Consider the following 20,461-nt stretch of genomic DNA (forward strand, 5'->3'; position numbering starts at 1 on the left):
TTCAGGTACCTGTTAGCCATTTGTATGTCTTCTTTAGAAAAATGTGTATTCAGTTCCTCTGCCCATTTTTTTAAAGTTTATTTATTTTTGAGAGAGAGGGAGAGAATGAGAGAATGAGTGGTGGAGGGGCAGAGAAACGGGGGAAGGAGGATCCAAAGTGGGCTCTGTGCTGAGAGCAGTGAGCCCGATGCGGGTCTCGAACTCACAAACCATGAGATATGACCTGAACCAAAGTCAGACGTTTAACTAACTGAGCCACCCAGGCACTCTGCCCATTTTTATTTTTTTTTTATTTAAAAAAAAATTTTTTTTCTAGCATTTATTTGTTTTTTGAGAGGCAGAGAGAGACAGTATGAGCGGGAAAAGGACAGAGGGAGAGGGAGACACAGAATCCGAAGCAGGCTCCAGGCTCTGAACTGTCAGCACAGAGCCTGACCCAGGGCTCAAACTCACGAACAGTGAGATCATGACCTGAGCCGAAGTCAGACACTTAACCGACTGAGCCACCCAGGTGCCCCACTCTGCCCATTTTTAAATCAGATTGTATTTTGCTGTTGTATGAGTTTTTTATGTATTTTGGGTAGTCACCTCATATCAGATTTGCAAATATTTTCTCCCATTCCATAGGTTACTTTTTCATTTTGTTAATGGTTTCCTTTGCTGTGCAGAAGCATTTTAGTTTGATGTAGTCCCACTTGTTTATTTTTGCTTTTGTCACCTTTACTTTTATGTCAAATCAAAAAAAAAAAACCAACATTTCTAAGAGCTTATGTTTTCTTCTGGGAGTTTTATGGTTTCAGGTCTTATGTTCAAGTCTATAATCCATTTGAGTTAATTTTCGTATATGGTATATGAAAATGGTTTAGTTTCTTTCTTTTGCATGTAGCTGTCTAGTTTTCCAATACCATTTCTGAAGAGACTATCTTTTCCCCACTATATATTCTTGGCTTCTTTGTCATAGATTAATTGAACATATATGCACAGATTTATTCCTGGGCTCTATTTTATTCCATTGATCTATGTGTTATTCTCTTAAAAATTTTTTTTAATGTTTTTGTTTATTTTTGAGACAGAGACAGAGCATGAGCAGGGGAGGGGCAGAGAGAGAGGGAGACACAGAATTTGAAGCAGGCTCCAGGCTCTGAGCTGTCAGCACAGAGCCCGATGTGGGGCTCGAACTCATGGACTGTGAGCTCATGACCTGAGCTGAAGTCGGACGCTTAACTGACCGAGCCACCCAGGTGCCCCTGTGTCATTCTCTTTTAAACTGACTGGAGGTGACAATCTTATCACTCTGTCAAATCAAATAAGTCTGTTTATTTGACTATTTCATTTGAATGTCCTCCAAATGTCTTTGATATATATTAAAATATTTTCTCAGTGAATTTGGTGCACAGGCGGAGGCATAAGAAGGGAGAAGGTTTAGTGTGTTCAAATCTGAACACATCCCACTCTGTTGTTTCTTTCACTGGTGGCAACATGGAAGGAGTAAGGCATAAGTGTGATCTTCCCTGTCAGACTCAACAAGGCGTTGAGCATTTGTTGAAGTGTCCTTTTTCTGTAGGTAGGAGTATAGTATCACAACCTCTTTTCCACCAACTTTGTCCAATGTCAGCTTCCCTAATTTCATGTCTTTTCCCTGAAATACTGTTTTCTAGTTATGAACAAACTAATCATAACTTAGGGAGGTTTATATTTCATTTAAATATGATCCACTCTTATGAGTATCCCTCTGTTTCCTGACTGTCACAAACCACTCAGAAATCTGACTAAAGCTAGCCCTGCCCAGCCCAGCAATATAAGATTCAGTAGTTCTGGAGATGATGGGAAGTTGAAGTGGATTTGGTATTCTAGGTACACAGACGCTAAAGGCCTGAAGCTAAGAGAGCCAGGTTTAATAGTCTATGTTTGTGGGAAAGAGAGATGAGTCCATGGCTTTTGGATTTACCACAGAGCTAAGTTCAAAGCTCTACAAAGGCTTCACCAGATAATTTAAATTTCTTCATGTGCCCATAATTTAATTGTATTCTTTTTCTTTTTTGTTTAAAGCAAGTGAATCAAGTGTATTGAAGTATTTTGATAAAAATTATTTTAATGTATGGTTATTTTGATGGACATAATACAGTAAACTAATAGCTTCAATGCCATGTTCAAGTAAGAATCAACTGTTAAGATTTAAAACAATCAACCCGAACTACCAAAGGCCAGATCTCATTCAGGTTATTTAAATTAGTCCTTCAGGTTTGAGTCAAAGATTTGTATGTTTATGTAAAGCACCTCACGTGGTTTTAATATATAAGTAGGGCTGAGAATCACTGATGCAAAGAAATAGGTAATTAGGAGTAAATTTTCTTTTTACCTTCAATAATCCATTTACTGAAAGTCACTATTCTAGATGATCACTCTTGTTTGTGGCATTAAAAATATTACTTCTCACTATAATACATTCACATTGTTGAATAATTATAATTTATTTATTTATTTTTAATGTTTATTTATTTTTGAGAGAGAGACAGACAGAGCATGAGCAGAGGAGGGGCAGAGAGAGACGGAGACACAGAATCCTAAGCAGGCTCCAGTCTCTGAGCTGTCAGCACAGAGCCAACACGGGGCTTGAACTCATGAGCCATGAGATCATGACCTGAGCTGAAGTGGGATGCTTAACTGACTGAGCCACCCAGGTGCCCAATAATTATAATTTATAAAGGATACACAGAGGGGAATATCTGTAGTGTTGAAATAAACATCAGCAATTACCACTTGACTAAAAGTTATAAAAAGAATATATGCTGCTTATAAAACTTCAAAGTAGGGGAAAAATTCCCTACCCATACCCCATGTTCCTTTTTTCTCAGAGGAGTAGACATCTAAGGTCATTATGTTCTCTGGTATTTCCCTTATGTTACATCTTCCCTAAAATTTAGCAACAGCATTGAGCTGATGGAAACTACAGGAAAGATCCAGAGCAGGTGGGTTTGTTCGCCGTCAGAGCAGAAGCCACAGTAGGGCCACTGGTTGGCTAACAGGGACTGTCATGTAACTCTGAGGTGATGCTGTTTCTGAAGTAAAGTACACAAGGCTGAGTTAAATAGAAGGAAGACTCTTACTTCCTCCAGTCTTGACAGCCTCTTTATAACTCTGACTCTGTAACTTTCTTGATTTTTTTTTTTTATTTTAGTATCTTAACCTTTTTTTTTTTTTCACTTGCTATTTTGCAAAAGCCTCACTTACAGTTCACTGTATGATTTCCTGCTGTTGAAGAAAGTATGTGAAAGGGGAGTTTTTCCTGGGCACTTTTGGGTGGGTAACTGTTTAAATGTGTGGATAATCTGCACTACGACTTCTGTGCCTCTGGGAAAAAATTATTTCTGGTGCACTCTGAATTCTGTAGTGGTGCCAGTATTGTCAATATTAGATACAAAAAATAACTTCTTAAACTTTGCAACTTTTCAGAAAGCAAATGCAGTCGCCTTATTATATTGAGTTTTCTAGGAATGAAGCCAAGAGGAATGAAAGAGGCTGTCTCTACCCCATCACGAGTGGCTCACAGGGATCAGGAGTGGTATGATGCTGAAATTGCCAGAAAACTGCAAGAGGAAGAAATTTTGGTGAGCAAATTTTCATGCAAAAGTTTAGGTGATAATCACTAAGTTTTCTTGAATAAAATTTGAGATTATGTGATAGGCATTGTGATCCTCTATGAGTTGAGTATGGGTGGAAAAGCAAGATAACGGGAATAGAGTGTCCAGTTTTACTTACTGAGTAAGCATTACCATCATAATTCCATATCCCTATCTGCTGTGGAACATGATAAAACAGTCCTGCTCTGGCTGGTGGCTGGTGAAAGTATACCAGTTAAACTTCAAGGATGTTACTTACAGCTGGTTTGAAATACTCGTGTATTTCTATGTAAGATTTTTAAAAATGGACAACACAGATTCTAATTAAATTACCCTTTTTTTTTTTTTTTTTTTTTTTTTTTTGTACCATAGGCTACCCAGGTAGACATGAGAGCAGCTCAAGTAGCCCAGGATGAGGTGAGTTCTTATTAGTTAATAAGTTTTTGAACTAATACTCGTCAGAAGTAGCCCAGTAATTTTCTGCCCATAACTCTGCAATCAGTGGTACTGACTGGATTTTTTTTAGGAAATTGCTAGACTCCTCATGGCTGAAGAAAAGAAAGCTTACAAGAAAGCCAAGGAGAGGGAGAAATCATCTTTGGACAAAAGAAAGCATGACCCTGATTGGAAGGTAAGTTCTGTTTATTGTTTTTATCTTATTTTATTTATTAATTAATTATAAAGGGGACTCTGCTTTTAGGGTAAGTTCTACCAGTGTATTTGGCATACACAAATTACTTGTATTGCATATGCAAATCTGACTCGTAAATGTTATTTCATTACAAAAAATCATAATTCTTCAAAGTAACCATGAGAAAGTAACCGCTAAGATTGAAAAACTCATTCCATTCATTTTAATACCAATTAAGTTGCACATGCCACTGGTCATGAGTAATCTAAGTTTTACATATTAGTAAAATAGGTAAATATTATTACGTTACAGGAGAATGTAGTATTTGCACATGCTTTCATGTTTCCCCAGTGGCCTTTTCTCTCTCTCTCTACTTTCTCTCTGTCCATCCGTGATCATGTACCCACTGTTTCTCTTTCCTCTGACATAACTAGATCCGTGGCAGGCTGACACATACCACCAGCAGCCATCTCCTGTCAGAGTATAGGAACTGCCTAGCATGAGCTGGGACTGTTGTCTTCCACTCATTAATCAGGAACACTAGACAAAATGGTTACTGACCACAGTTTATTCTTCTATAGTCTAATTTTTGTACGAGGTGGGTGCAAGTTCAGTTTAACAGACTGCACTCATTAGTTACTGTGTGCACTGCACCACTGTGGACTTGCAGGGAAAGAAAAAGATATATTTTCCTCATAATAATATATAACGTAGGAGGAAGACAAACTAGACAGGTAACAAATACAGGGTTGAATTGGCTGAAGAAAGCATAGTAGAAGAACAGAGGAGTTGCTGGGGTCAAGAATTCCTATAGTAGAGGCTTTTCAGAGGGAGTTTGTACTAGGCCTGGGAGGTCGCAGCTAGGGTGTGTACCCACGCATAGTTGATGTTTAGCGCTGTTCTCTCTTTCTCTTCTCTCTCAAACAAATTCCTGCCTTGGATCTCTGGTTCGGTCTGAGTCTCAGCATTGATTAGGAGGAAAAAGAAGACATAGAAACCATGATAATCGTATTGCTCGCTATTTCCTATTGCTCAGTTATTCAGTTGTCGGGGAAAAACAAATGAAAGTATTTTTTCCATGTTAATTATTTATAGGTATCTCCTTCTTTCACCCTCCTAGTAATTCAGGATTTTTCCTGATGTATTTTATTTTAAAAGAAGGGCTCCCAAATGCTTCTACTTATACAAATTTAAGCTACAAATAATTGCCCAGAAGTTACTCAGATTCTTTGTTAACCCAGCTATGAAGGAGTAGGTATTTTTGGGGATTGCACATCAGGCAGGTAAAAGGGGAGAGGTCGCATGTCTAGCAAGTGTTCTAGCAAATTAGAGTCTGATTTCTAGATTCTATAATTGGTGCTGGTAGAGTTCTTCTCTTAGAAAGGTTGGACTGAATGTTCCTTAGTTTCCTAGCTTGAAAATCACCATCCCCAAGTCAGATTTTCAGAAATAGGTTTAAGGGCACAGACCAACATTCCACAGACTGGAAGTTCTGGTCAGCTGCTGTGCAGCTATTATGTTAATAATGGGTGTCCAGGTGTATTCCTATGGGGGAGCATGTTCATGTGTATGTCGCCGTTCATCTGGCTGCATTGACAGCTTCCAGCATACTTTTGTGACTGTAATTTTTTTTAAATCTCTGATGGCCATATGTAAAAATATTTCATGTTGTTCGACTGAATGTAAGTAACTTGAAATTACTAGAGTTTGGCATGATTTAGATATTTTCTAAACCTAATAATCTTACTTTTGTTTTCTATATGTGTGCTTTTCTTTTCTTTCATTTTTTTTCCTTCTTTTTCTGTCCATAGCCAAAAACAACTAAATCGGCACACTCAAAGTCAAAAGAAAGTGATGACCCTCACCGTTCTAAGAATGACAGGCCAGCAAGGTAAGATGACATTTGAAGAGGGGAGTGAGGAACTTGACTTTGAGGTGAGTAAGGAGTTGTGGATTGTCTGAGAAGAGTATTCTCTGGAGAGGAGATCCAGAAATCGGCAGCTGTGAGGTGGTATCAAGTCTTGTGGGAGTATTCTCAAATTTTGTTTGCATTCTTTTTTTTTCTTTTCAATTTTATTTTTTATTTGTTAAAATTTACATCCAAATTAGTATATAGTGCAACAATGATTTCAGGAGTAGATTCCTTAGTGCCCCTTACCCATTTAGCCCATCCCCCCCACAACCCCTCCAGTAACCCTCAGTTTGTTCTTAAATTGGGTTGAACAAGTCAAATCAGGAAAATGATCATTTTACTGGAAACTAGGGTTTATAAAGAATGATATGTTTTTTGGTAGGACCAGTTCCTGTCTTTGGATTCACTGAACTGATGCCCTTGGCTAAGAAGGGATGAGATTGATGTTTTTCCCAGTAAAATCCCAGGTTTTAAAGTTTTACCAAGTTTTATGGTCACATTGGTATGTGCATGATATTTACACATGCTTAAATTCATTTCTGCATGAGTCTCAAAGCCTTGGCAAACACTTAGTTTGAGTCATGGCAGTCTATTCTAAATCCCACTAGATCAAGTAGCTGTGGCTGTGGTGTATGTACTTGCTGACTTCTCTCAAACAGCCTTGGGTTTCAGTTAATGGACCAGTTGCTATCTTTCTACCTAAGTGTAGACAACATTTAAGTCTCTGGGGAAGCAGAAAGCAACCTTTTTTTTTTTTTTTTTTTTTGGTCCTTTATTGATTTTTGTTGCTTTTCAAAACAAAACAACATAATTGGACTAGAAAGAGAGAATATTATATACAAAAAGACAAAAGTAACACTGAGTCTAACACTTTGAAAACTGTTAAAACCTTGAATTTTCATCCTAATTATTAATATCTGTTTTAATTCTAAAACATAAATTTTATCACACTGAAAAACATATAATGTTGTTGCCACTCATTGCCCACACTTAAGCTGCTAGACTTGTTTTCTTAAAGTGAATATATTTAGTGTCTTTAAAAAGCCATAGTCTATTTTTAAACTCACGGGCTTTCAGAAAGTAAATATCCTTTGGAAAACTACATCAGGTTTGTAAAGCTCTTAGGGCAACACTAGTATATTCTGTCAATTGTATAAACTTGGTTCTTCTTGTATCTTTTAGTTAAGCACATGCCAGAGGTTTCTTTATGGCATACTTTATAATTATGTACTTTTATTTTCATCCCTGCAATATCCAAGTTAAAAAAGGAGTAACTCATCTGTTCTCAGTAGGTTAATAGGTGTGGTTTATTATGCTTTCTTTAGTCAGCTGAATTAAAATCTTTAGGCTTACTCTGCAGTCTTCAAAACTTGTGGGCTCTTTAGAACACTAATAATTTTCATATCAGATATGATAGAACAATCTGTAATGGCTATTTAAAAAGATGTATTAAAGTTGAAAACAAGTTTTTGAAATATAATACGTACTTTTAAAAATATTTAGCATATTGAAAGAATGAATAATCAAATGATCCTGTATTAAAAATGGCTATTATAAATGAATGAAAGTCACCTATGACTGGTAGAACTGACTGGAGAGAAACATTTGTCTTTAAGTATCGGTTACAGAAAGATTTTTTGTGTAGATACAGATATAGATACAGGTAACAAAAAAAAATTAGAATTTTACGAAATCTCTATTTTCATAGTTAGACATTAAGCCTAGTATTATAGTTGCCTTATACAACTAATACTGGAATATATGCTTTCTGATTAGAGTCTATGGTTTCCTCTTTCACATTTTTTCCCCTTTTTTTTCTCCTTCACATTTAATTATAGTAGATTTAGTTAGCTATTTGTACAGAAAGAGATGGTTTCAGGGATTGAAAAACATGGAGCTTCCTAGGTCTAGAAGTTTACTTCAGTGTAGTGATAATAGTAGTAGAGGGAAGACAAGTTATTGGGAGGAGCTTATAAAATTCATGGTCAGTTTCTTTGTCCATTACTCTATATAAGGAAATGGAGTATCAGCTGACAATCTGAATTAACTTCAACTCTTTGTAACTGGAAAAAGTTTCAACCAAGTTCCAAAATCTTTTAAGTATAGTATTTTATACTGATACTACTACCTGGTGTTTTATTTACATTTTTCTCTTAGAAAAGAGACAACTTTATCTTAGAGTAAGCAGCAGTTACCAAGAAAGAACTGCTTCCTGTTCTCATGAAATTTATCATCTAAGCAATTATACAAATAACCATTATGTTGAATGCTTTGGATGAAAAGTGCATGGTATTATAAGAAAAGAAGGAGACAGCCTAGTCTGGGTATCTAGGAGGGCCTCTTCAATGACTTCTGAGTAAATTCTGAAAGGTATTTTGCCTGTATTGCTAACTTAAACATGTAAGTCATTTCATGAGAACAACAGGAAACAGGTATTCCCAATACATCAAAACTATAAAACAAACTGTTGGTTAACAGGATTTTTCTAATTTTGGATGTGAATACCCTTCACTTTAAAATAACTATCTCCAGTGCAGTGAATCTGTTTGATAGGGATCACTGAATGCCATAAGCCAAGATTTGTCCTCTGTATAATCAGAAACTAAGGAGAACAGCATGCAAAGAGAACTGAGGGCATTCTAGATTGACTTGTTTTACCCTAGTGGATGTGTGGGAGTTCTGTGCAGTGTTGCACATGTTGACATCCTTTTCCTTGATGAGGAATTGATCGTGAGGTAGTAATATTGTTTGTTTATTTTTAGGAGTCCCATTTGGCTTTTGTTTTTCTGGGTTTTGATCGTTTGATATAAGAGTTTGCAAAAATGTAGAGATGAGGCTCTGCTCCCTGATTCCCAATCCCTTTTTCTTGGGTCTAAGTTACTTCTTTAACCACCTGTTTTTTGAAGTTGAGTTTCTTAATTCTAGTTCAGATGGTTTGTCTCAACTCTTCCTGCCAACTCGTAAGACTGCTTTTTAAGGTAAATGTTATGTCAGTCGATAACAAAAGAAAAACACTATTTAATATTTAATATTTGTTAAACACATAGTTCAAAGTGAAAAATAAGAAAAATGAAAAATACCATATCATTTGTTATGCTTACATTAATTATATGTGTATAACAAATGCATGAAAGTATTAAAATATAAGCCAAATACCATTTAAAAGTATAATATACAGACTATATATATATGTATATATATACATATGTATGTGTGTATATGTGTACATATATGTGCATCTGTGTATATGTATATGTGTATATATGTACATAAATGTATATATACACACGTATATGTATATATACATATACGTGTGTATATATATGGATATATATATATATCCACACACACATATACATATGTGTGTATAGTATTGGATGCAGATACTACTGCTGATAAAAATACACATCTATGTAGCAGACCATAGCATATTAAACAGCATAAATTTTGAAGTCTAGGTGAGTTTGAGTCCCAGCCCTGCCACTTAACAACGGTGTGTGCTTGGACAGATAACTTACTTCATCTCACCTAATTTAACTCTAAAATATGTGTATGACAGTTACCATGCAGTTGTCCTGAAAGTTAATTGACATCATCTGAGTAGAACCCATACCACAGTCCTCAGTATATACACAAGTTTGTATCCTGTGGTGACCTGTTGCAGACACTGAATACCGAAGGAGACAGAGTGAGAAATTTGAAATCACGTGTCTATATTCTTCTATGAAAGAGACTTTTGTACCAAGGTTACCATAACTTTCTGAATTGCAGTATACTTATGCCTTCCAGCTACAAAAAGCATCGTACAACATGGTTAGATATTTGACACATTATGTTACCGATCTGGTTCCATGCTTTAACATAACATTTAAGTGTACCTTTGAGAAGCAACGACCACAAAAAGGAGAGATTTTGTTCTTCATCTCATCAATGTCAAATTTTTGCAAAAAATCTATGTAACATAGTTTTAGAATAATAAAAATTTTAGAGTAGGAAAAATTTCCCAATGTTTGTTTTTTTATATTTTGTCTTCTTTTGACATGAAAAATTGCCAATGTGTGACTGTCCTTTCCTTTTGTAAGCTCTGCTTTGCCACCTAGTGGAATTAGGAACTTTGCTCTAAATTTTATATGCTGACCCTTGTCCTCTCCTTGCCCTCTCCTACTTCCCTCTCCTCCCTCCTTACGTGACACCTGTCCTCCCTTTTTTTTTCTTTCCTTAACTTTCTTTATTACTTCCCTTCTGTTCTTTCCTTTCGTCCTCTTTTTCTTCATAAAGCTTGCCAAAACAAAGTAAATTTCTCATTAACAGCAGCAGTCACACATCTCAATAATCTTTGCTTCCCTAGCCCTTAGCACAGTGCCCCACACATATTAGGTGTTCAGTAAATATTTGTTTTTATTGAGTTATGTGCATCAAAGCAAAGGTTACAGTAAGCTAAAATAATTTACTCCCAAGGTTATGCAACAGGCCAGGAACTAAGATGAGAATTCTGCTACCCTGTGGCTTTGCATTTCTACCAAAAAAAAAAAAAAAAAAAAAAAAAAAAAGTTTTTATCTTATCCTGCAGTCCATTGGGAGGTGGCTGTGTAGTCATCACGACTTAGACTGTCTCTTTAAATTCTGACTTCCCTTCAGGCCACCACCGCCTACCATGACAGAAGCTGAGGATTTGGATTACACTCATGTTACAAACCAGCATAATTCCACACGTCATTTCTCAAAATCAGAATCCTCTCATAAAGGTACGAAAAATAGATGTGGTCAAGGTTAGGATTTTTTTTTTTTTTTTATAATGCTTATGCTATGGTGGAAAAATCAAATTGTGTCTTATATGTCACTGGAGTGGTAAAATAAATTATCCTTCCTTTTTCGAAGCTCATTATAGTATTCTTCATTTGTTAAAAAACCAAAAAGGTAAAACAGAAAACATAACACCTTAAAGTGAGTACAAGATTGTCAATGTATGTGCATTTTCCTCCAGAGAGAATTTATAGCTTTCATCATGTTGTTAAAGGGTGCCTGTAAACAAAACAAATGAGCAAGGGCAAAAGAAAAGAGAGTGAGAGACAGACAAGCCAAGAAAACAGACTGGTAACTATAGAGAACGCACTGATGGTTACCAGAAGGGAGATGACGGGGGTGGGTTAAATAGATGATGGCGATTAAGGAATGCACTTGTGATGAGCCCTGGAGATGTAGGGAAATGTTGAATCACTGTATTGTATACCTGAAGCTAATATTATACTGTATGTTAACTAACTGGAATTAAAATAAAAACTTAAAAAAGAGAAATAAAATTTAAAAAATAAAGTACACACATATACATCACAGAAAACTTCTGTCACACAAAAGAAAATGGAGACAAAGGAAATGAAGAAAGAATATAAGGTCTAAGTTAGACCAAATCTTTATTTTATTTATTTTTTTTTGGACCAAATCTTTAATTTTTTAAAAAGTTTTGTTATTTTTTAAACAGCTCTCCTTACCCCATCCCTTTCCACTCTGGCATCCAGAGTTGATAGTAACACAAAAGACAGTATTTAAAAGATGGAATTGGGGGCGCCTGGGTGGCTCAGTCATTTAAGCATCTGACTCTTGGTTTCAGGTCAGGTCACGATTTCACGGTTTGTGAGATCAAGCTCAGTGTCAGTCTTTGCACTGACAGCGGGGAGCCTGCTTGGGATTCTCTCCCTCTTCCTCTCTCTCTGCTCCTCCTTGCTTATACTTTCTCTCTCAAGATAAATAAATAAACACTTTTTTTTAAAAAGATGGAATTGTTTGGACGTTATCAAAACAACCCTGTACACTACAATTTCTATCAGTTGTTGGCTTTTTTATCATCACTGGATTAACTGAAAGTAGCTCATGATTTTTTTTCTCAGTTTATATACATGCATTACTTCTTAGGGGATGCCTTCCTGTCTTTGACATACATTTGATACATAATTGAAAATAACACATTGATTCTGTATATATTTTATAATCAGGAACAAAGAAAACATGAACCATTTGAAATGCATAGAGATAAAGATAAATTATTTTGCCCGAGCAGGGAGAAAACAGTTTTAAAGGTTTTTTCTTAATGGTGTTTCTTCTCTTTTTCTTCTTTCCAAGGTTTCCATTATAAGCAGTAAAAACCTAGGAATCTGCCTTGAAAACGGACTCACTGTAGCAAATATTACTGGATGATACAGAATGCATTCCACGCTCATTTTTTTCTTCCTTCCTCTGTTTGTATTCCTGGGATTTACCTTCAAGTGTTTTTCAGACCATAAACAATCTTAATTCATTCAGAATGTTTTGGTTATTCCTGATCACTTGGGCAGTATAAGAAAATCTAGCTTCTGAATGTTGGCCACCTCTATGCTGCAAATGCTTCGTGGGATATAGTATCTAAAAGCTCTGTAAAATGCCATTTTTGTTAGGTATGGAGTACTGGTATCTAGAGACTAGGCTTTATTTAGCTAGCAATTAGAATTTTGTGGAGATAATGATCAGAGTAAAACACAATGTTTGGGTACAATGCAGAATAAAAGAATATAACAAATAGCTTTTTTCGTGCATTAGTGTATGGTATATTGAAGAAAGAATCTTTTGGTTTTTGTATTCTCCAGGGAAATATTAAAAATCAGAACCATAAAGTGTTAAAAAAAACAAACAAATCTGGAACAGTTGAAACATGTTATTTTGGCCACCAGGACTCTAGCGGTTTTCCATATCCTTCTGAGCCCTCTTGGGAGAATTGGCTCAGATGGCATTCCCAGACACTCTCTCTGCTGTTGCTTTCTATAGCAAGGCTTTCTGAGGCCTTGGGGTATTGGGCTATTTATTAGTATTTATTGGCAAAAGTTTAATTCTATGAAATTTTAACTCAGGGCTATGCAAAGTCCATTGAACATGAAAAAGTAAAAAACTTTTGTATCCCTTCTCTTGTTTTACATTGTACATAGAGAGCCAAGGGCAGTGGCTGGAGTTGGTAAGATGTTCATTCATATGAGCGATGATGCCATCTTTCTCTCTGGACACAGATTGAAGTTTTCCTCCTGCTTAAAAAACAGCAGGTTTTGTTGGCAGCCACTCAAAAAATATTTTGTGTATCTGTCAATAATCAGATTAATTCGACATGAAGTTGAAGTAGATAAAATGGTTCTTTATTCAGGTATTTGGTTCGACGCATTTGTCAGTGATACATGGCATCAGATTCCATTGTACAGGACCTTTAAAGCCCTCTTTGAGAAATCTAGTCTCTGTCTAGCTTCTAACCTTGTGGAAATACTTATTTTCCCATTCTAGTTAGTTCACATAAATGGCAATCATGTGACATATATAAATAATTTCCTTTCAGCTTGACTTTGTGTTATTTTTCATTGTATGAATCTGACGTTTTGACATTCAAGTATGGTGTTTGCTTAGGAAAGAGATACCTAGGTCACTAGAGGAAAGGCTGTTAATCCATTCTTTTCCCACTTGGAACTGCCTTTTTTGCCTTATCTTTCCAGATAGTCTTTCAAGTCAGGCAGAATTTAGGAAGCTGTTTAGGATAGTTTCTCAGAGTGGATTTGGGTCCTTCTGTTTTGAGAAAGATCTTTATTAGTTCATAAAGTTTTTGATTGTAGAAACTTGGGTAAAAGAGCCAACTTTTAGGAAAATGATGATCTAGGAAGAAACAAACCCTAAGAGATGTAGTCATTTTCGAGAAATGGGGAAAGAGAAAAAAACAGGACTTTGAATGACCATGATGAAATTAATGAGGCAGAATCTTCATTGACATAGGCAAGGGCAGACAAAATGGAGGACTGAGCCTTAGCCAAATTCTAGAGGGCGGTTTCAGTATCCAAAGCTGAGGCCTTGTTGGCTTAAAGTAATGCTGTATTTTTCTTTGTCTGCCCTGTGATTTTGCTTCATGTTTTAAAAAGTTTTCTCTGGTAACTTTAAAGAAAAAAAAACACAATGTATTTTTATTTGATAGTTAAACAAATTATTTTTATTTCATAAATGTTTATTTTTCTATCTCATACAATGACCAGTTTTACTTTAAAAATTCTGCATTTATCTTACCTCTCATGTACTTTATCCAATCATATTTATTATTGTAAAATGCTGTCTGGAGACATTTTCATTCAAAAAATGTCAGGCCATTTAACCCCTGGATATTAGTGTTTTAGCTGTCTTAGTGAGTGGCCAGAGGTCATAGATCCCTGTGACACCCAATTCAACATCTGTATTGAAAATGTGTTCCTTTTTTTTCTAGGTTTTTAAAAATTAAGAATTTTAAAATATTTTAATTTTATTTTTTTTTGTAAAGCAAACACTTTTTAAAGAGTATCAGAGTAATTCCGTTCCTTTTATTGGTTTAATTCTCTTACTGTCATTCAAAGATGATAATTATTATTTTTAAGACTATAGAAGTTAACTAACAACTCTATTTAAAGGAACTGCCAAACATTCCTCACTGTGTTCTCTGCTTTTCACGTTGTTATTTTTATAAAAATGTGGAAACATTTCTTTTGTTCCTCTTTCTACTGCTGGAAGACAGACAATTGAATTTTTAGGCCCACAATGTATTATGCTCTAATGTTATGATGTAAACTAATTCTCTGGCCTTGGAAAATCTTTGTTTCTATACCTTTCTCTGGAGGCGCCATTAACACTAGTACTGCTGAATGAGCACAGTATGGAGCCTTATCATAAGGCTACTGAATGTGTATACCTTCTGCCCCCCAACTAGCTTTTTGTAACTCATTGCCTGGAAGCAAGGTCAGGTAAGGGTCAGATTAAATGTTCAGAGCTGAAAAAGTTTGTAGTGTGAAACCATTGTTAGACATGATTACTTTATGGGGGACTGGACAGTTGCTACATATGCTTTAAAAGAACATTGAGATTTTTAGAAAGAGACTTTGCATAACTTTGAGCTACTTTTTCTCAAGTGACTTTACAACAAGCAGCAACAGACTAATGGACTACCAAAAAGACTTACAGGTTTTGATCATAGAGAAACATCTAAATTAGAAAAGAATGATATGGATAGATGTTTCCCAGGAGGAAAACCTTTTCAGATTTTCAATGGCCACTTGGATGTAGATCAGCATATGCCAAGGTGTGTGACCTTGGGCCTTGTGGTCCACTGAACTCTAGAAAATTGTGAACCGGACTCATTTTCCCCTTTTCTTCTCTTCTGTGGTCTGCAGCTGAACTGGATGATGAATAAATTCATTGCTAACCTTGTCCACACTTTTCCATCCATGTCAGGACTTTTCAGTATAAAAATAATTAACTTTTAATGGAGAATTATTTTTCTTCAATACTGTCAAAATATTCTCTAGTTTTTGTCTTGTGCCAAATTGTTCTTTGGGAACACCTGCTATATAATATGGTGCATTCAGTTTACCACATCAGTGGTTAACGTTTTAGGGCCTTGATTTTTAACGAGTGTTGCCTTGTATAAAAATCACTTTGGGGAATATCAAGATTATTCATTTATTCAGTGATGATTTTCTTGAAAGATAATTATGGTGACTGGCTGTAAGATCTTCCCTGTAAATAAAGGAATGAGACCCTTGTGTGATCAGCTTTCTGAGGGACTGAGAACAGAATAGAACTTGCACTGAAAGACTTTTTTTCCCTCTTGGGAAAACAGTATTTGTGTAGGGAATGTTAATGTGAAAGGGAACATGGTTCAGTTAGATTTCACTGGATATATTGTGCCATATTCTTAGAACACCGGCTTTTTAGAAACCATCATAAAATAACCAAAACCTGTTTTTTCAGCCAAAAGGAAAAAACAGATTTTCAAAGTACTTTGTCCTTTACTTACTGCTCATAGTCCGAGAAGCGACTAGATAAAGTGGTCCCTCCCATTTTCTCCTCCTATCTGGTGGTGCCGGTGCCTCTTAAAGCCATAGCTGCTTATCTTACCTTTGATAGAATCCTGTTTTTCTCCTTAGCTTATAACAGGTAATATGACCAGCAAGGAACAAACTGGAGACTGTCCTGATAGTGCTGTATGGGGCAAGGTGTCATCCAAATTCCTCTTCAGAGAATCTCCTTTGTCCCTGATGACACTTAGGATTATGAAAGGGAAGAGTCCAGGCTGTTGTTGCTCCTGCCCTTTAATTGTGGTTAGAAATGCTGAAATTTAATTCCAGAGAAGTCAAAAAGGAAGGGACAAACTGGCAGATTTCAGGTCTTACAGAGTCACTTTTCTGATGAGACTTGCACTTTTTGCCAGCAATGTCTTGGGGAGCTGTATTGCCTTAAATTAGTTTGATTCTGACTGAGGTCAGTGTACTGTATTTCCTGTATGTGAATGACTATCAACTCTCCACTGAGATATAAAATTCACAGGTGATCCTAAAACATCCTTGCTGTCAGAAACTTTGGACTTCCTCCCACTGAGCTATGGCTGATGTATTCACTGATAGATCTATCACTTCATTGAGTTGCCTCTCAATCTGTGAATGAGCAGTGGCATGACCAAAAAGGCTGGTGGAAGGAGAGTGAGGATTTCTTGGCCAGATTCTTCAGGTTATCACTTCCTGAGTAACTGAGAGTTGACTGTCTTTTCTATAGTGACTACGTAGAAGATATTTCCAAAGGTTGTATTATGTAGTCAGGTCACTTATTATTGTTTTGTGAAAATTAAACCCAACACTCTTGTGTTTTTAATACCATTGACAAAAAAAGGGAGAAAACCAAACAAAACAGAGACATTTAGTTGAAATGAGAGAACTGTTGATGTGAAGAGTGTTTCTATTTTATTACTTTTAGGAGAAAATTAACCAGGAAAACTTTTACTATGGTAAGGAAGACACCAGAGTGTTTTTATAAAGTTGTATTTGATGCCATAGACTAACAGAATCATCTAAGCAATCATGTTGATTTGTGGAAATATCTAGTCCTGAAAACCATCTTCTTCCCTTATATATTTGTGAATACTGCCTAGGAACATATTCCTAATACATTTAATATGCTGTGGTGTGTTCTCAGCAAGCTAGAAAATATTTTTTTCTTTTTGAATAACTTCATAGCCTAGTGAGCCAGCACTGTGCTTGTTTCCACATTTCAGATAAGGACGGAATTAATTGTGCATCTTAGTTAGTGCTCCATTGTTCATTGTTGAGGTTCACATACAAAGAACAGAATTGAAAGACAGGGTTTTTGAGTGACATGTCCTTTACCAAAAAGCAAGGAATAAGAGCAGTAAAAAGACAGTTAAATATACTATTACACATTGCATACTTAGGGTATGTTTTTGTTGCACTAAATTTCAGATCATAATTGGTAAAATAGTTTCTAGCTATTAAATTTAGTGAGAGGGTTTTTGATGTCAGAATTTTTTTTTAAATTTCTGATTGAATTAGCCCTTGAAATCACCGTAGGCTATAACTTGAGCTCTTGCTATAAACCGAAAGCCAAATGCCCTTTTTTCAGAAATAACTATATTTTTCACCTGCCTCTTAAAGGCAGCCCACTATTTATTTCATGAAGTGTTATAAATAATGAGGAGATAGAGTGGGAAGATAGCATATAAAAATGGTGTTCCACAATGAGAATTCTCTGTAATGGGGCTTCCCTTAAAAAGAATCCATCCCAGCACAATATTATATTTTGAAAAGGTGCTGAATTATAAAGTACAAGAGTATGCTCATATAAATCAAGTTGCTCAGGAAATTAGAGGTGGTGCTGTCATTTGTCATATAATTTGGAAAAGTGCTTTCCTGAGGGAGATACTGCACAATGCCCAGACAGTCTCAGAGTTTTTGGTAAGCCCTTTGGCATCTGGAATGTAGATATGTTTAAAAACTGAGTGAGATCTTAACCCAAGTGCTTACCAATTTGTAGCCATGCCCAGAAGGAAAGGCAGTTTTGAAATAGCTACTTCATGGAAATGAGCAGAACCTTAATGGAAAATAGTTGTCTGAGGACAGAAAGCAAAGAGGCCACCTCAAACCACATGCCTATTTAGAGATTAAATGAAACTGTGAGGGACACTCTGTGGATGCCTTAAAGGTGACTGGTGTTGAGTACTGGGTGGGTATGTACATACCCATCTGGACTAGGCTGATGGAAACAGTCTATTTCAGTTCACCTTCATACAGCACAAGTTGCTCCTGCTCATGACCTCATTGAGGACAATGAGAAACATGGTGCTGGTGACTTTGAAGTGTCTTGGGAGGTTGAGGTGGTAATGTCATTCAGCACTCTCCAGTGCTCAGGCCTCCCTTAAATGCCAGTTGTACATCTACATTAATTCATCTATGCAAGCTTGTGTTTTTATGGTTTATTTTCTATACTTCTGTCCCATTTGATTCTTTAAATATCAGGTTTAACATTAATATTATGAATAATTTTTAAACCAAAGTATGTATATGTCTGTGTGCTTGTTTTCCTGGATGTTTGAGGCAAACACCAATCTTGTCCTCCTCTCAATAAAATCATCCATTTGTTAAGTCAATAGTCTCATGTTTTCTTTACTGCAATCAAGGACTTGGGAAGTTTTGGGGTAAGGAGTATTATTTTTTTTTTCTTTACGAAGTAACCCTAATATATCTTTGTTTAAGAACAGGGTCTTCCGTTATTCCAGTTCCATCCACTGTAGCCCTGAATAGCACTGATGATGATATCCAGTACATCAAAACTGTCAACAAATGCCCCCAAGTCTCATACTGATACGTAGTACATTGAAGGCCTCAACAAATACTCCCACATCTAAATTTGGTTAGAGAAGTGGCTTTGTTCTGTGTGTGGTGGTTGGTGGCTTAGTTTGATGTCTCTGGGAGAAAAACAGGTTAAGTGGGTGTTCACATAATAATCTGAATGCTGCAAGACTCCATGAATGCAACAGTTCTTGTCTGCACTATACCTGGTATTCCATGGATTTTGAGAAAACAGATTTAGTAACAACTACCATTTAACATTTTATCTTTATAAGGTTTGTTTCTTCTTTGGTTTGATAGAGTAAACCATGCCATGGAATATACATGCCATGGAAACCGATGCTGCAGAAATTAGGAGGTAACTTAAAAATAAGATACTATTTTTCATGACTACTAAAGGATTTGTAAAGAGGTATCTAGCTTCCCTGAAATGCATTCCCTAGGCCTTAGTTTCTTCTTTGGCAAATACAGGAAATCTACATGCCCTCTGTAATATATCTGTGCTGCATATCACTACCATATGCATAAGGAACACCAGTGATGTGCAGGTGTTGTTAAAGAAAGTTGGTTGATTTCAGCCTTCCTTTTCTGAAGAATTAATCAAAGTTGACAGTGAAAAAAGTTGATATATCTAGAGGCCAATTAAAAAAAATTAAATATGTGATTAAAGTAGCCCCCTTTAATTTGTGGTAGGAGGTACCTGGTATGATTGGGTGGATTTTGTGTACTGTGGCTGAGTGAGTGTTAAGCTGTGGCCATGTAGTGTGGTAGGGTGCAGCACACTACAAAGTCCTTTAAAGGCAGCCAGGAGAACGTTCACCTCCTACACCTTGGAAATTGGGTGAAACCTTTAAGAAAGCTTTGGATTACTACAAGTCACAGGGCAGGGGCAGGGGTTTGAAAACTTTATTAGCTCCCCATTATATTTGGGTTACGTGCTTAAACAAAACCTCCAACATAGTGTACAATAAATCAACAGGAAAAAGAGACCTGGGTGCTAGTCCTGGCTTTGAACTTGCTTCAGGGCCTTGGGTCACCACGTAGTCTCTGTAACTCTGTTCTGTTACATACACTAATCACATTACAATGAGAGTTGGTGATCTCTAATTGCTCCTTTGGGTCTAGCATTCTGGAATTCCTGCTGTCAGTGGCTGCTAGGTTCCTTTAAGATGCCCCAGAAAACGAGTAGCCTCATAGTACTGGGGGCCTGGAAAGTCACAAAGACTTCTAGACACTCAGCTGAAAGGTCTTATTCCTGATCATGTGTTCTTTTTAAATTTTTTTGTTTATTTTTGACAAAATTTGTACTGTGAACAATGTGATGTTTTGATATGTATACCTTGTGAAATGATTACCACAATGAAACTAACACAGCTGTCATCTCCCACAGTTAGCTTTTGTATGTGTGTGTGTGTGTGTGTGTGTGTGTGTGTGTGTGTGTGTGTGTGTGTGAGAGAGAGAGAGAGAGAGAGAGAATGCTTGAGAATGTTCAGTAAATTGCAAATATACAGTATATTATTATTAATCATAGTCATCATGCTGTATATTAGATCCCCAAAACTTGCAATTGAAAGTTTATGCCCTTTTGCTGATCATGTGTTCTTGGTTGTACTCTCCTACTGCTAACCAAAATCTGTCT

The 20,461-nt window shown here is 36.3% G+C and overlaps 1 protein-coding gene across 1 annotated transcript in view; it reads left to right on the plus strand.

The window, feature by feature from the left end:
• The window catches only part of CCDC50 (coiled-coil domain containing 50), a 64,760-nt gene extending 46,140 nt beyond the window's left edge, over positions 1 to 18,620 (plus strand). Inside the window, exons 7-12 of the mRNA XM_086675004.1 lie at positions 3,493 to 3,608; positions 3,993 to 4,037; positions 4,147 to 4,251; positions 6,063 to 6,142; positions 10,802 to 10,908; positions 12,281 to 18,620. Coding sequence (XP_086531130.1) covers positions 3,493 to 3,608; positions 3,993 to 4,037; positions 4,147 to 4,251; positions 6,063 to 6,142; positions 10,802 to 10,908; positions 12,281 to 12,300 — 473 coding nt within the window. The 3' untranslated portion in view covers positions 12,301 to 18,620. The remainder of the gene's footprint in view (positions 1 to 3,492; positions 3,609 to 3,992; positions 4,038 to 4,146; positions 4,252 to 6,062; positions 6,143 to 10,801; positions 10,909 to 12,280) is intronic.
• The last annotated feature ends 1,841 nt before the right edge of the window (positions 18,621 to 20,461 follow it).

Source organism: Puma concolor, chromosome C2 (genome assembly GCF_028749965.1).
Source record: "Puma concolor isolate L17-30 chromosome C2, mPumCon1.1.hap2, whole genome shotgun sequence".
Classification (NCBI taxonomy): Eukaryota; Metazoa; Chordata; class Mammalia; order Carnivora; family Felidae; genus Puma; species Puma concolor.